The 15,581-nt window shown below is 41.9% G+C and overlaps 6 protein-coding genes across 6 annotated transcripts; 2 read left to right on the top strand and 4 right to left on the bottom strand.

Annotated features, from left to right (window-relative positions):
• Window positions 1-83: 83 nt before the first annotated feature.
• SMT3 (SUMO protein smt3) lies at window positions 84-412 on the top strand (the record flags this gene model as incomplete). Its single annotated transcript, XM_038924961.1, has 2 exons — window positions 84-88; window positions 145-412. The coding sequence occupies 2 exons, from the start codon at window positions 84-86 to the stop codon at window positions 410-412; spliced, it is 273 nt and encodes a 90-aa protein (XP_038780889.1).
• Window positions 413-465: 53 nt separating this feature from the next.
• Window positions 466-4,980, top strand: FOA43_004732 (uncharacterized protein; the record flags this gene model as incomplete). The annotated part of the gene is made up of 3 exons (XM_038924960.1): window positions 466-473; window positions 1,059-1,064; window positions 1,155-4,980. The coding sequence occupies 3 exons, from the start codon at window positions 466-468 to the stop codon at window positions 4,978-4,980; spliced, it is 3,840 nt and encodes a 1,279-aa protein (XP_038780888.1).
• An 817-nt stretch (window positions 4,981-5,797) lies between these two features.
• FOA43_004731 (uncharacterized protein) lies at window positions 5,798-7,129 on the bottom strand (the record flags this gene model as incomplete). The annotated part of the gene is made up of 1 exon (XM_038924959.1): window positions 5,798-7,129. The coding sequence occupies one exon, from the start codon at window positions 7,127-7,129 to the stop codon at window positions 5,798-5,800; it is 1,332 nt and encodes a 443-aa protein (XP_038780887.1).
• A 568-nt stretch (window positions 7,130-7,697) lies between these two features.
• On the bottom strand, window positions 7,698-8,581 carry FOA43_004730 (uncharacterized protein; the record flags this gene model as incomplete). Its single annotated transcript, XM_038924958.1, has 2 exons — window positions 7,698-8,497; window positions 8,578-8,581. The coding sequence occupies 2 exons, from the start codon at window positions 8,579-8,581 to the stop codon at window positions 7,698-7,700; spliced, it is 804 nt and encodes a 267-aa protein (XP_038780886.1).
• Window positions 8,582-8,936: 355 nt separating this feature from the next.
• On the bottom strand, window positions 8,937-10,847 carry FOA43_004729 (uncharacterized protein; the record flags this gene model as incomplete). The annotated part of the gene is made up of 1 exon (XM_038924957.1): window positions 8,937-10,847. One exon carries the CDS (start codon window positions 10,845-10,847, stop codon window positions 8,937-8,939), a length of 1,911 nt encoding a protein of 636 aa, XP_038780885.1.
• Window positions 10,848-12,433: 1,586 nt separating this feature from the next.
• Window positions 12,434-15,217, bottom strand: FOA43_004728 (uncharacterized protein; the record flags this gene model as incomplete). The annotated part of the gene is given in 2 exon segments (XM_038924956.1): window positions 12,434-15,193; window positions 15,212-15,217. The coding sequence occupies 2 exon segments, from the start codon at window positions 15,215-15,217 to the stop codon at window positions 12,434-12,436; spliced, it is 2,766 nt and encodes a 921-aa protein (XP_038780884.1).
• Window positions 15,218-15,581: the final 364 nt, after the last annotated feature.

The following is a 15,581-nucleotide window of genomic DNA, read 5'->3' as shown; positions in this document are numbered from 1 at the left end:
ATAATCAAATTGATAATGCTTATTTAATCTTTTTAACCAGTAATTTTTTCTTCGCCAAAACGCAAAAACTCACATTGTATTTCATGCTGTTTGCCCACTACGCTCTATTTCTTCCCCGAAAACAACAGACTAACATCGTATCAGAATGTCAGAAGAACCAAAACAAGAGCAGGATACTCATATCAATTTGAAGGTTACTGATGGAAGTTCGGAGGTGTTCTTCAAGATTAAAAGAACTACACCTTTGAAGAGATTAATGGATGCTTTTTGTAAAAGACAGGGTAAGAGTATCGAGAGTTTAAGATTTTTGTATGAGGGTCAAAGACTTACTGCGGATTCAACTCCAGAAAGTTTGGATATGGAGGATGGGGATTTGATCGAGGCTCACAGAGAGCAGGTTGGAGGCTGTTGAGAGGGTCAAATAGTTTGTAAGTTTAGGGTGTATAAAACATCTAATGACACATCATGTTTTAGTAATATGCAATTCATTCTCCGGATTAGGTAGAACGGTGTACACGACGTGAAGCGGTGAACAGGAACACGAAGATCTGAAGTTTTCCCTTCCCCAGGGGGGCCCATATACCTATTGCTCACGGCACTTCCGCGACCGCTGCGGTGGACTTCAGGGGAAGTCAGCCACCTTTTTTTTTTAGAGAGTTCTTTAGCTCCCTTTCCCCTGTAACACGCGCGCGCTCTGATCCTAGACGCGAAAACGCGCTTCTGAATTTCTCACCAGCCGTTTACTTCTACCCCTTCGGCGTCAGGATCGCACAGAAATGGAGAATCTATTTCCTAGATAGTGATAAATTGTGTCCCCTTTAGGGAAAAACACGACGAGCGTGTCAGTGAAGGAGAAGATTCTGCAAGCTTTCAAGAAACCCAACCATCTTCAACTAACATTTTTTCTATTTCTTCCAATTGCTTCAACCTCCCTTCTCTCCTCTTCTTACTGACACATCAATTTTGCAAGTTAAGTCGTTCGTTTAAATTAACATTACATCTCACTCCCTTACCGATCTTTTCTGGATCTCCAAGCATTCACTCACTGAAGTATCAAGCTTCAAGTTTTTCATATTCATCTAACCACTTGGTTCCTTCCAGAAACTATCATCCAACTAAATTAGAACAAAACAAATGACTTCTATCCATTCTAGACACCCCTCCTTTGCATCTTCCTATGTCTCTTCTAGTGCTCTCAGTGGTTCCAATACTCCACGTACTCCAAAACACCATCACCCAGTCAAGATTGGTCCTTGGAAGCTTGGCCCTACTCTAGGTAAAGGTGCTACTAGCAGAGTTTTTCTTGCCACCAATGCTCATACCGGCCAGAAGGCTGCTGTGAAAGTTGTCTCAAAGTCGTCACTGAACTCAGATGGAGGCTCCACTAACGGCGACTCTAATGATGCAGACGGTGACAGGGGCTGCGATTCTGCCGGCCTCAGCTATGGCATCGAGAGAGAAATCATTATCATGAAGCTATTGAATCATCCCAACGTGTTGCGATTATATGACGTTTGGGAAACTGAAAAGGCTCTCTACTTAGTTCTTGAGTACGTTGAAGGAGGCGAATTGTTCGATCTCTTGGTGGAAAGTGGCCCTCTTCCAGAGAGGACAGCGGTTGTATTCTTTAGGCAGATCATTATGGGTGCTTCCTATTGCCACAGTTTAGGTATCTGCCACAGAGACTTGAAACCTGAAAATTTACTTTTGGATCGTGACTACAACATTAAGATTGCAGACTTTGGTATGGCTGCTTTGGAGTCTACGGACAGACTTCTGGAGACTTCCTGCGGTTCGCCTCATTATGCCGCTCCTGAGATAGTTAGTGGTCTACGTTACCATGGTGCAGCGTCCGATGTCTGGTCCTGTGGTGTCATTCTATTTGCCCTTCTTACCGGAAGACTTCCGTTCGACGATGAGAACATTAGGGATTTACTTCTCAAAGTACAGAAAGGAAAGTATGAGATTGTCGAAGAGGTTTCTCAAGAAGCTCGTGACCTTGTATCCAAGATGCTTACAGTTGATCCTGAGAAGCGTATCAGAACTAGAGACATCCTATTTCATCCTTTGTTGCTAAAGTATTTTGGTAGTCCCGAAGATTTAGCTGATTACAAGGAGCTTCCTGCACCTGGTTCTGCTACACACCCTGTTGCCAAGACTGCTGAAGGCATTGATAAGCATATCCTTGAGAATTTGGTGACGCTTTGGCACGGCCGATCTGAACAGGATATTGTTCAATCATTGTTGAACCCAGAGCAGAACTCCGAAAAGACTTTCTATTCCCTTTTATTGCGCTATCGCCACGATCATAGTGAGAGGGGCACGGATTCTTTAGTGAGGAGCTCTTCTATAATTTCTAGGGCTACCACAATTAACAGTGGTAACTCCAATGGACGCAGAATATCTCATTCTAGGACTTCCTTTACCGCGTCCTCTGCTCACAACCGCTCAATTTCATTTCAAAGCTCCCATTCTCGTCATATCGGCAGCCCGGGATCTGGCTCCGGATCGGTTACTCGATCCAGCTCTACATCTATCCCACCTCTTCCTGAAGGGGAGACTTATAACGAGTATCTGCGCAGTGCCAACAAGCGACAGAGTTCCCTTAGGAACTCAATGCTTTTAGCAAACGTAAATGAGGATGAGACAAAGGATGATAACGCTACTGAAACTCCTGATACAGCCACAGTGGTCGAATGCTCTAATGTTGCCTCGGATTCTGTTGATACAGGAGCTACTATCGGATCCGCCAATTTTCGCTCTTCTGCTCGTAATTCAATGCTTTACAATGAATCGGGCTCCAATAGAAACTCTATAATTCGTTCGAGGCGTACCTCGGGGATAAGAAACTCTGTTACAACAAAGCTCTTATACACTTACGCTAAGTTGGCTGCGGAGGAGGAGAAGAACAAGAAGAGCGTTCAAGAATATGGTAGACGCACCTCTGCCGATTTCGGTAAACTTTGCGATGTTCTTTTTGGCAGTGATAGCAAGGCCAATACTGCAATTCCTAATTCTGAGTCAATGGCTACTATCAACGCAATTGTGTTTGATGGTTCGAGCAGCCGCAGGAACTCTAGGGCAAACAGAAGATCGTCAAAGTCTGCTTCTAAAAGATACTCTCGGATCTCTCATGGCTCTAGAAGATCTGTGATCACCAAGCACAACTCTGCAAGAAAGTTGAGTCAGCTGCTGGAAGGAAGCTCAAAGCTTAGATTGCCTTCTGCTACTTCGGCTGAAGGAAAGCGTGCATCTTCCAATCCAATTGAACGGATATCACGTATTTTGAATGCCAGGGATATAGATCAGTTTGAAAGGAGAGCTATTAGTGAACTAAATGTGGATAGACCTATCTCCGGTGGGGTGCCCCCTCCAAAGCCCGCTTCTAAACTTGATCCTAGATACAGAGCATACCACGAGTACGAGCTTACAGTTGAAAGAGAAAATGCCATTAAGGCTGAAATCGAGAGAAAGAAAAACGAGTTGAAGGCCAAGAAGGAAGCCGAAGAAAAGGTTAGAAGAGAGCAAGAACAACAAATGAGGAGAGATGAAGAGAGACAGAGGCAAGATCAGGACGCCGAGCAAGCTGAGCAAGATGATGACGAAGAAAATCGTTTAGGCAATAGATCGCTTGATGCATCTGGCTTAGGCGCCTCTGCTGTTGATAGAGCATTTGGCAAACCTCTTGGATACAGTGGAACCATTCATCAAAGAAGGGTTCCCACTAGAATCAGTGACGTGGTGATCCCAGAGGTTACTCGTCGCTCCAAAGCATTTCCCAATGAGAAGAGGTACAGTGTTCTGTCTCTTTATTCTACCAGGGAGTCATCGAAACGTCTCAGTTTCTACTTGAAAGAACTTGATGAGGAGCTGAACAAGAGCCCGTCGAAGATGGAACCACGTCTAAGTATGCAGGAGGAAGAGGAGGAGACAGCAGCAGATATACATCTACAACGAGACGTACCTGATGTCCCTACAGAAACGTCGCTCGATGAGCTTGATGATACTGTCGATATGCGGTTGAGTCTTGATCATCTTGAATATCCAAGAAGTTCAAAGAGGTATTCACATACTTCAGGTACATCTGATGATCTCTGCTTCGTCGATAAGAATAAGTCTAAGAGACAGTCTCTGAAGCTGAACGAATCCACCACACCAAGACTTGGTTACAAAGCTTCGAGAAACTCGTTGATCTCGAATAGTGGCGAAGATTCAAACGCTTACAAGAATCTTCGGATACCAGAAATTCCAGGTTCTCCAATAAAGAAAGATAGAAAGATTAAGAGTCAAAAAACAGACTTTGAGATTTATGCAGATGAGGAAGGACAGGACAAGAAAGACCAAGAGAATCAGAGGAACAATCATAAGCAGTCTGAGACTGCTGAAAGATCCCTTCCTTCTCTTCCGGAGCCTAAGGAAAAAAGAAAAAGAGCTGCTGCAAAGAAGGAGTCACAGAAAAAGGCTCTTCGGCCCACGGACGGGAACAAGCAAGGGAAGTCTAGCAGCAGAAAAACGTCGTTTTTCCGTAGATTGTCTCATAAAAAACCAACACAGAAGGAAAATGCCGAATTAGATAAAGAAGAATCGACTGCTGACAGACAGGGCTCATTCTCCCGAATGTTTAAACGCATCTTTTCATCTGAATCTGAGAAATCACAGGTACTCTCAACCAAGTTACAAAAACAGGAATTGTACGAGGCCATGAAGTCCCTTCTCTCAAGTTGGACACGGCACGGAGTCACTGATTTGACGTTTGACGAAAACTTCAATCGGATTAATGCTACCGTGGCCAAGAAGAACGCTATGAACGTTAAGCCCTGCAAATTTGTATGCAAGGTTCTATCGGAAGATAACATGTGGAAACCTGAAGCACACTCTCAGGTTGTATTCACCCCTGTAAATGGCTCATCGAAGACCTTTAAGAAGCTTGCCAATGAAATCCAGATAATCTTTAAGAAGGAGTCTGTATTTGTTGAATAATATATAGTACGTACTTATCTCCAGAGAGTTTCTCTGGCTTTATTTTAATTTAGATTGACATCAAAGGCAGTCGTAGTTTGTTAAGAGCCGAATAGTTAACTTCCATTCTGGAAGAACATTTCCAAAACACTTGTTACCTGTGGCACACAATAATTTATACAGTTGTTTGTCCATTTCTTTGAACTTAAGCTTACTAGCAAAAAGCCCTTAAATTAGCTGTGATAGTTCCAATGATTCAACATTTATGGAATTTTTCGCTATCAGTGATGTTTTACGATTGTTGCCAGTCGTGCAAAAAATCTGAAATGAACCAACCCACTTCTTCATCTTGCAACTGGAATATAGAGAATACTGGATATCGCATTCATAGTATAAGTTTAGTCACTGCTTTCCATTTAACTACTCAACTGGAACATATCTGAAATGATGACTGGTAGCGTCTGACCTTACCACAGTATTTGACTTACCTATATCTGGGAGGAAACTCAGTTGTTTTTACGCCATGGATCATATCTTAAGGAATAGATCACATCTGAGATGAGAAGCACAGCCTCATATATCATATCAACCGAATATGGAAATTTAGCGAAGAAAAAAAAAAAAAGGTCGAAGAGTTCTCGGAAAAATAGAAAAAAAGAAAAGGCCTCGAGACTCAATCTACAGAAGCCAGAATGAAGCTTGGAATACAAATACACCTCGGCATTTAGTTAGATGGAATGTTATAAACTTATAGGAACGCCCGTGACACGTCTTCTACAGGTAGAGAAAATTGTAGTATACCTCATTGATCTAATGTATCGAATTATACACATCTATATTATTGTACCCGCTTGACATAAGGACTCTTAGCTCTTATTGCCTTTCCATGCTTGTAAAAGTAGAATGGAATTGGAATCATTCCCAATGCTATAAATCCAATAACACTGGTACCCCAGCCAACACCTAGGTGAGTAAACAACTGCTTTGCAAACAACGGAAAAACAGCGGCAAATACCGAGCGCAAAAACGTGTTGGCGGCAATGGCCGAAGCAGAATATTTGGGAAACGAGTCAACCAAATAGTTGAGAGCGTTTTGAAAAATGGAGATGAATCCCATACCAATAAATACAACACCGATGCAAGGAACTATCCAAGGAATGCTAGCTGAAGAGGTCCACGCAAATAAAAACATACCTGCTGGCATGAGCCAGCCAAAGACCATCATCATAGGTAATCTCTGCTCAGGAATTGGTTCACCGTTATTTTTCGCTATTATGGTACCATATCTCATGCCCCACATCATGTTAAAAGAGCATGCCATAATATTACCAAAAAAAAATGCAACCAACGGTAATTCGGATGTAGTACCAGTCCAGCCTCTCTTAATATTAAACGCCACGGAGAGATTGGTTAAAAAAAGATAGAACAAACCAAACACATAACTGGCAAATAATGCCATGAGAAACACTATAGGAGTGGCCAACATGGCGAAAGGTCTGATGAGATGAACAGTGGCGGTTTCTTTAAGATCCAAATGCCACGTATCTTGTATAGAATGAACTGCCCAATGATTCGTGGATAGTCGAATCTCTTTGGCGTGTCTAGAAAGAATGACAGGCTCGTACGTCTCATGCAAACAACACACCCCGGCAGTAAATAAAACGAGCTCTACGAGACCTATGAAGTACTGAGCATATCTCCAACTGTCGAGGCTTTCGCTACTATTAATGAGAAGAGAGCTTATTATGGGACCAAAGACCGGACCTCCAGTAACGCAGATGGCATACAACCCCATAGCAGCACCCCTAGCAGAGGGACTCCATATATCAGCCAAGACCCCTCCCGATGAGACTATAGGAGCACCAGAAAAAAATCCGGCAAAGAACCTAGTGACCATGATACCAGCAACGTTAGAAGAAATAGAGGTTGCAAAAGTGAAAAGGGCAGATATCAAATAAGGAATGAAAACCCCCAATTTGCGCCCGTACATTTCAGACATCGGAGCAAATACCATGGGTCCAAAGCCAATGCCAAGTAGGTATAGAGATGTTCCCAAAGTGGCACACTCTCTTCCTATTCCAAACTGAGCTTCTATCCTGGTCAGACAGGCCTCGGAGGACAGCGTGGTAGAGTTGAACTGAGCTCCAAAAGTAGCGAAACCATAAAGCATGGTATATCCCAGCTTTTTCTTGAAAGACCAATTCCGTGGTCTTAGGGGACTTCCAGGATCAAAAGATAAAAGACATTTATCATCGAGATGAAAATTGTTACTGCTATCAGAAGATTCGAGATCTGCTGAATCTGATTCTGTTGAAGCTAGTGACTCGGAACTGTATGGCTCTTTCTTGGTTTTAAGTTGAAGAGGCATTAAAACTTTACTAAGCTAGAGTATACAAATTACCATATTAAATAAGAGAAAGTGTGAAGAAAGTCATAGGCGTTAAAAAAAAGAAGGTCAGTCACTGAAAGACATCCAGCTTATATACGGAAGAGTCACCCCCCATGAGTAATAAAAAAACCGAAGACCTCGTACCTATACAGGAAATACCTGAATGGAGAAATAAAAGTCCGGTTCTTCTAACAGTAATCAAAAGAAAAAAAAATTTGCGATAGAAATCCCCGACATGCGTGCGCTCCCGGACTCCCGACTCCTTTGGCAAAAACAAAAATAAGCCGTGGGTTTTCTACCGATATATCCAGGTAAGGTATTAATGTTCTAATAATTATATTCTTCTTTTTTACTTGTAGAATCGATCAGAAATAGGCCTTTTTTCCGGGAGATGGATCATGCCTTTGGCTTCCTTAAGCCTGAATTGGACAGCCTTTAACAAATTATACATCAGCTCAAGATGAGGAGTCTCAACTTTCAATTCCCTAGCCACCCTAAGTAAGTTTCCTAAGATAACCTCCAACTCAATGGGATTTCCCTTTTTAACGTCGACTCTCATCGAGGGCTCGAACCAATAGCCATCATCAGAATGGACAAAGGTATTGATTATATCCTCTGGAAGTTCAACGCCGTCGGCCTTGGCGACTTGAACTACTTCCCTCATTGCAGGGACAGCAACTGTATCCAAAGCACCCGAGGTTTCCAATCTACCGGCGTCAACACCAGTTAAAGCACATGCAGTATTCATAGTTGCATTATATACCAATTTCTCATATCTATTCCTCTTAGCATCGGCAACATAACTAACAGAATTCTTCTCGTTGCTATAGAGAGAGATGAATTCCTCAGCTTTATTTTTTTGATCAAGCGACGGCAAAATTGGGTTCTCAAAGTAACTGATAAGACATCTATCATGCTGACTCTGAGTAATAACGCCGCCATCATTATGAGAACCAATATGAGAGATACCAGAAAGACAGATATTTTTGGGATATTTGGTAATGAACGGTCTACCGATATCGAAGCCATTCTGGATAAGGACCACTGTAGTTCTCCCAGGAGTAATAACCGGCTGAGTCACATCTTCTAGCTTGACAATATCGGGAAGATTCTTGGTAGTAATGACCAAAAAGTCGTAGATGGGGCTGTCTTTTGCTGCAGCTTCTACACTGGGATAGATATGGGCGGGTTTCCAGTTTTGTACATGACCGTAGTCAGAAGAGTTCAACTCATAGCCATTTTGGGACACCTTGTCATAGTCCCTTCGAACCACAATGGAGAGATCGGCCTTTCCTAGGTAGTCAATGCCATAAGCAACAATACTGCCCACACCGCCAGCACCAATTAAAAGAATGCTTGGTTTGGTCATTGGTGAACAAAGAAAGAAGTGAAACCAAGTCAAAAGAGAAGACGGTTCCCCACATTGTTCTTGTCCTGATACATTGCCACATTTCTCTATTTCCTGATCACTGATCTCGGAGAGAGTAAATTTCCCTTTTGGGAAGGGAGGAGGAAAAATCGCGCATTATCGCGCTCAGGCGCGGCTTCAGCCGTTAAGATAGGAAAGCCTGCCTACCTAAATACCTAATTATATACGGCGCTGTTTGTAACTTTTCTTTCTGTATTCCTCGAGCTGTAACTGGAACATAACAGAATCGAGCTGAAAATATTTCGGCATGTTGAAAAATTCGTCCAAATCGGAAAGAAAGAGCGAGATCAAATATGGCCTGAAATTGAAGTATGCTTTTGAGTATGCAGTGTTGACCATTGACATAACCATCTGATTTGGTGTACGGTTGGCGATTTTCATTTGGGGGAAGATAAGGTTGGCCAAAACATGTAGGAAATCCTTCGTACACAAATGGCGCATCATATGAGAGCTGTTGAGCTTGACACCTCTGGCACTTGTCATAACAGCAGTTCGGTCGTCGTCGATACCTCTTTGGGGCCTACCAAGGCTTTCAATCATCTTTTTTGGCAATTCACCCTCTATACTTTCCTGGTTCTCCTTATTTTCTTCTTCTCCATCCGAACCTCCTACAAACAACGTAGAATCTCTGGGTATCTTAGGATTAGATCCTTCCTCTTCTTCCTTCGCGCTTTCGTATTCATCTGAATCGCCATCACTTTCAACCAGTCTGCTTGGTGAATTGTTCTCCTCTTGCTTTATATCCACCTGCTTTTTTCTTATTTTTTCTTCAGTGTCTTCTTCATCACCACCTTCCTCCTCCTCGGCCTCCTCATTATCTGATGATTCTGGAGTTGGCATTCGTAGCATAGCATTAGTGTCCATAAGACTCATAATCTGAGCCAACCTATCGCACGAATACAATCCCTTCCCATCAGTGATGAACGAATTGATCCACTCAACTCGGGATCGAGCCTGATCCTTACTCACCAAATTTCCAAACATTTTGAGATACCCTCTGCTGTTATTGAACACTTTTAAGCGCATGATGCCTTTCACTTTAGTAGACTTGATACCTATTTTCTTTACCTTATTGAGCATTCCGTTCTCCATTACTCTCACAGGCCGATTTTCGAAGATTAGTGGAGCTAAACTTACACTCCCGAATTCATCAACATTGCTCATTATGTACTGATACTCCGTCTCGTGTAGGAATGGGGTTGAATCAAACTCTACATATCCAACTCTTTTGCAAATTTGCTGCATAAAACTATTGAATAACTTGTCCAATCCGGCTGTGAGAATAGCGTCTGCGTCAGTATCATACTTGCTGAAGAGTTTATATTGAGGGGGTTTGTAGAAGAACCCATCACGAGCTTCTGCCACCAATTCAGGCTCGAAATCTGTGATATTGTCCAACTTTTCATACAAAAAATTGAGGTTGTCATCCAATACAAATGCCATCTTCTTGTTACGCAACTCAGGAATAGACTCAGGTAGTCTAAGACGTCCGGAAGGAGGTGTGCGTACATTTGCAGAAGCCCTAATAGCCTTTCTGGCCGCTTTCTTACCCATGATAGTTTTTTCAATGGCTGCGAGAGAAGCGGCATGAACTGGCGGCCGACGAAGTGGATAGCGTCTAGTATCGGGAACAGTCGCACCTTCTGTTTCTGTTTGCTGGGTACTGTTGAACTTGTCAAACTTGTAATCCATCCTTGTGTTACTATACAAGTACTTTTTCAAATCCTGAAACACGTCCTGTAAAGCGATCTCCTTGACGATATCGTTGGGAAGAGATGCAAAAACATCAGGATCACATTTAGACACGTTGATGAGAAAATCAATAATGCAGAGGAGTTTGTTGAAGTCCGTCAAAGACGAAAGCAACAAGTTACTGAATATATTGTAGATAATAAGATATCTGTTGTCCAACTTCATAAGGTCATCAAACTGCGGAAGAATTTGTTCTTCAAACTCTTGTTGAGTGAAGAGAGGTTTGAATGTGAAATCATACTCCCTAAATTCGTCTACCAGACTGTCAAGCTTGTCACGGAGACGTGAAATATAACGATTGATATCAATAGAAGACATCCTGGACAAAGCTGTTGACGGTTTCTGTATAAGTAAGTAACTCTTCTTCTGTACTCGTTTACTTCTGACGCGTCTACGTCATAAGGCATGTAAATAAGATCAACTCTCGGTGCTTTTTTATTTTCCATTGATTATCTTTTTTTTTTTTTTTTTGGGGGGGGCCCGATGGAGTTCCAAAGCGCGTATTAATCCATTCCGATTAGGAAATCATCGAGAACCAGCCTCGGTCATTCCAGTCCTTCTATTGTATATTGAACAGGGGCACATGGTGGTAATTTGAACCACTCCGGGTTATTATATCTCGTCTAATTAATGACAGCGGGAAATTTTATCTTGTTTGTTTTCTTTACTGCGTTGTTCCTGTCTTCCTTCATCTTTATCCAGAATGACATCCGTTCTAAATCCTTCGAGACATCTGATGGATTTAAACACTGCCGCAACGGGTTATGCATTGCACGAGAACCATGACCGTATTTTGACGTACAGGTATCAAAAACCTCTAGAATCTCGTACATTTCACACCACAAAGAACTCTGTCCAAACAACGATGGAAATTCCTCATTTACCTTCTTCTGCATCAGCAAATCTCTTACCATATAGACAAGATAGCTTACTGAGAGCTAGGGCGAAAAGCCGAAAAAAGCTACTCATGCATACGGTTAAAACAAGGCAATCATTTCATAGGCCAGGTTATTACTCATATCCTCAGCCACGAACAGAATATAGTTCCCGCAACAACTCTCTTTCAAGAAACTCTAGATATAAGAGCCGTCGTCAAGTAGAAAGTCCCTTTCACAATAGAACCTGCTGGAATGGGGTTCCTTATTATCTGATTCAATACTCTTTGAAGAAACAAATAGACAACTTCACAAGAAACCCAATAATACGATATACCATCAAACGGGTAAGTCTTGAAAACGGTAGAATGGACATGATAGATTCCGGCCTTACCATGGAGCAATATCTACAACTACCGATCTTTGAGATCCAGAGATCCAGAGACACACAGCAGAAAAAATCGGTACCAGTAGATCCTGTTGATATCAAGTCTACTGCTGAAGTTATCGGGACTCCTGGTAGGATGGTTTCTTCTCGTCCTGTATCGAACTGGACCAAGAAACAATTTAGTAAATATGGTGTCTCTGATGACTTACTCAAGAAAATTCCTACCAGAACCTATGAAGTGGAAAAAGCTACACCGGTTAATAAACGGTTTAGTGAAAGGGCTGATGTAAGCATTGAGTCAAGCTCGGAACTGTACAATGAGTACGCCAGTAAGATATTTGATCGTGGGTTCACCTCTTGGAAAGAAATTGAATCTTTCTTACAAGCAGAATACCCGGAATTTTACGATAATAATTACTTTTTGACCAGGCTGATGATTGAGATCTATCTCAGACGAGTGCTGGCTGCTCGCCTAAGTACTGAAATAGGCACAGCTAAATCAAGGAGTGCCTATACAGCTGCCGGTGATGTTTGGAGTAGTCTTGAGGATGTCATCACGTCTGTTTACGGTCCAGATCAGTTGAAGGTGTTCCAAGAGCAGACATAGCAGTACATAATCGTATTCTAACAATTTATTTGTATTACAATATCTGCATCAACTTTTCGTTTTGGCTGTTCAAAAATTTGATGTCTTTGTATCTATCCTCGGCTTTGGCCAAACACTCTTCGAGAACATCGAGCTTCTTGGTAACCACAAACCGTTTCATATCCTTAGCAAGCGTTTCCTCATCATAGAGACAACATTCAAACACTAATTGAACCACGTTCACAAAAAACATACCAAAAGACCCCTTCACATTTCTAGTGTACTTATCATGCATCACAGTAGACTGAAGCTTGAACCAACACCAGAGCTGCCTATAAGAATCTGGCTGTACCCGGAATCCAATTAGCGCCAATTCCACCATGGTGGTATCCATGTTGGTAGTGACAAAATCTAAAGTTTTCTTTCTAAGCTCTTCACTAGAAACAAAGCCAAGTGAGCTGATCGCAGCAGTTTGCACCTCGTAATCAGTTACCGTTTGAATCACGTTGTTTCCGACTAGACCAGGTGCCTTCACTAATTTATAGATTTCCTTGTACTCCTTTAGAGAGGCACCCTGCTGGACCAAGGAGAAAACTGTGGTCAATAGGCCCTTTGGCACAGACTTTTTGGGTCCGTGCAGCAACTTCTTGACCAATCTTTTTGCTATGCCTTGCAACGTGCTATTAGAGTATTCCAAAGATAGTAGAGATGATCTAAGAGTGACCTCTTTGGAAGAGATAGTATCCAATTCATCCCACTGCAACTGCAAAGCAAAACTGGTGGCAATCTGATCCAAAAATGCCTTCAGCTTGTTGCACATTTTCTGATCCTTGAAGTAAGAGACTCCACCGATTGCCAGGCCCATATTACTAAGAAGAGTCAAGGCAGTGTTCAGTGCCGTTACGTCAAGATCATGTACCTTCCTTATCTTTGTGAGAATTTCCACAAATCCGAGAAGAACGTCAGAATCTTGGTATACGCTACCAAGCAAGGAGGATATATCAATAAATAATTGACATTGCTCTATTCTGTCCAACTTATCCAAATTCTCCGCCATTTGTTTATAGTGATCCAAGGAATATCTCACAGTCCCCAATACGCAATAGTCGGCATTATAAAAGAACAGGGGTTTCTTAGAATCAATAACCAATCTGCGATCAGTAATCATCTGTCTAGACAATTCACCATCAACAGACTTCACTATGAGTGGAATCTGGTACGGGATATCCTCTATATCATTTAAATCAGCATCAAACAAAAATCTATGTTGCTCAACAACAGTTTTCTTGATACCTTCGACATCTTGCGACGTTATTGATAACACTGGATATCCTGCAGTACGAATCCAGGAGTTCATAATGACTGGAACATCATACTTGAACCGGTTAAGTGGATGAGACTTGATATAATTCCATAAATCGATAGGCTTGATCACCCCATAGCGATTATGGTTAATGAACTCCCCGACGATCCGGAAGAAGGTATCGAATAAATGATCCTTATCCGCAGAAAGCTCTAGGATGCCCGCCAACATCCGAAGCACATAAATACCCTTTTCGTAAGAACGACGGGTAAACGTATCGCTGATAGATGCAGTACTCACATTAGAAACATAGATAGGCTTAGCAGTATCGAAACGTTCTTGCTCTTGCACATTAACCAAATCTGTATTGATCTGATCGAACCAAAGGTCAGGGTCATCATTTTCAGTTATCAAGGTGTTTGCCATAAACGTTGCGAAGCCCTCATTTAACCATGTGTGATCATAACTATCAAACGTAGTGTAATTTCCTAGATACATATGAATCATCTCATGAACAATGACTAAACGCATATTCTTCTTGATTTCTGCCAACTGCTGAGGATCACATTGCCAGTCTGGGAGTAGGATCTGACTACTAATAATTTGAATCATGGACCAATCTTCAACACCGCCATCCGAGAGAAACGGTAAAGCAACGATGTCCAGTTTAGGAAGCGGATATGCCAATTTAAACTTCTGCTCAATCAAAGGAAGATACTTCTTGACGAGCGCGAGAGCATATTGAGCACGCTGACTTGCTCCCACCTGGGTATAAACTCTAAGAATAAACTTTTGATTAGAGATCAATTTTATAGTATCTTCAAGATAGTCAAAGTCTCCAAATGCAAAACTGAACACCGGCAATGAGATCTTGGGGGTATCTCGAAAGTGCACCAACTTCCTATCTCCAACATCAAGGAGTTCGACATTTTCTATGGGCATGTTGGAGATACATTTGTAGTTTGATGCCACTGTCAAACTAAGACCAATTGGAACTTTGCAATACAACTCGTCAAGACAGGGAAAAATAGATCTAGCGAAATGAGGTTGACTGTGAGATGACACCAGCTGTAGGATAGCTCTTCCGCTTACGGGATCCGTATAATGGGTCTTAAAGACACCTGTCGTAAGGTCCTTAAACGTTAGAATCTCATGCATGACTCCCAAAAATCGAATTCTTAATCTAATAGTAGAATCCGACCTCGAGAGATCACTGAGCTTTACTTCTTCAGAGTAGTAACTTGTAGACTGAATGGACCTATCAATCTTTGTCTTGAGCTTATAGCTGCAGGAGTCAAGAATTAATTCCACCCCCAGAGAAATCAATTCAACAGTATGGAGGACAATGCAAAAAGAGTCATCTTGATTGTCAGAATTGCATCGGGAATTGTTTTCCAAATCTATGTTAACTACACCAGAATAGTTTTTCCTGGTCGGAGAAAGCTCTAGAGCCAAGTCATATCTAGATGGAAGATAAGAGTTTGATACAGTCAAAGGTATCTCAGTTGCAATCTGCTCTGTTTTAATTACTGGCATTTCAATATCAAGGATGTGACAAGATTCTGATTGAAGAAGAAGAAGGAAGAGTCTTGCTTGACTACCCCGGATTAAGATGAAAAAAATTGAAATTGCAAATGGATTTCTCCGACATCGACGCGCCGAGTACCGTTTTTAGATCGATCCATCTGTTTTTCCGAAAGAAGGTGGTTGTTTGATCGGCAAAGTTAGCGGGGCTCGCGCCACTGATCGAAGCGCGATCGGCTTGGGAAATGCCCGTAAACTTTGTTCTTATATTTATTTTCAATTTTTTTCCATGAAGTTCTATAGATAATTATTAGAAGGCTTTAGAATAAGGTATATGAAGTGAATTTGTTATGACAATATGGATGGTTTTTGAGCT

The sequence above is a fragment of the Brettanomyces nanus genome, chromosome 4 (assembly GCF_011074865.1).
Source record: "Brettanomyces nanus chromosome 4, complete sequence".
NCBI lineage: Eukaryota > Fungi > Ascomycota > Pichiomycetes > Pichiales > Pichiaceae > Brettanomyces > Brettanomyces nanus.
Note: the sequence above shows the minus strand (reverse complement) of the source record. Positions and strands in the feature narration are given on the sequence as shown.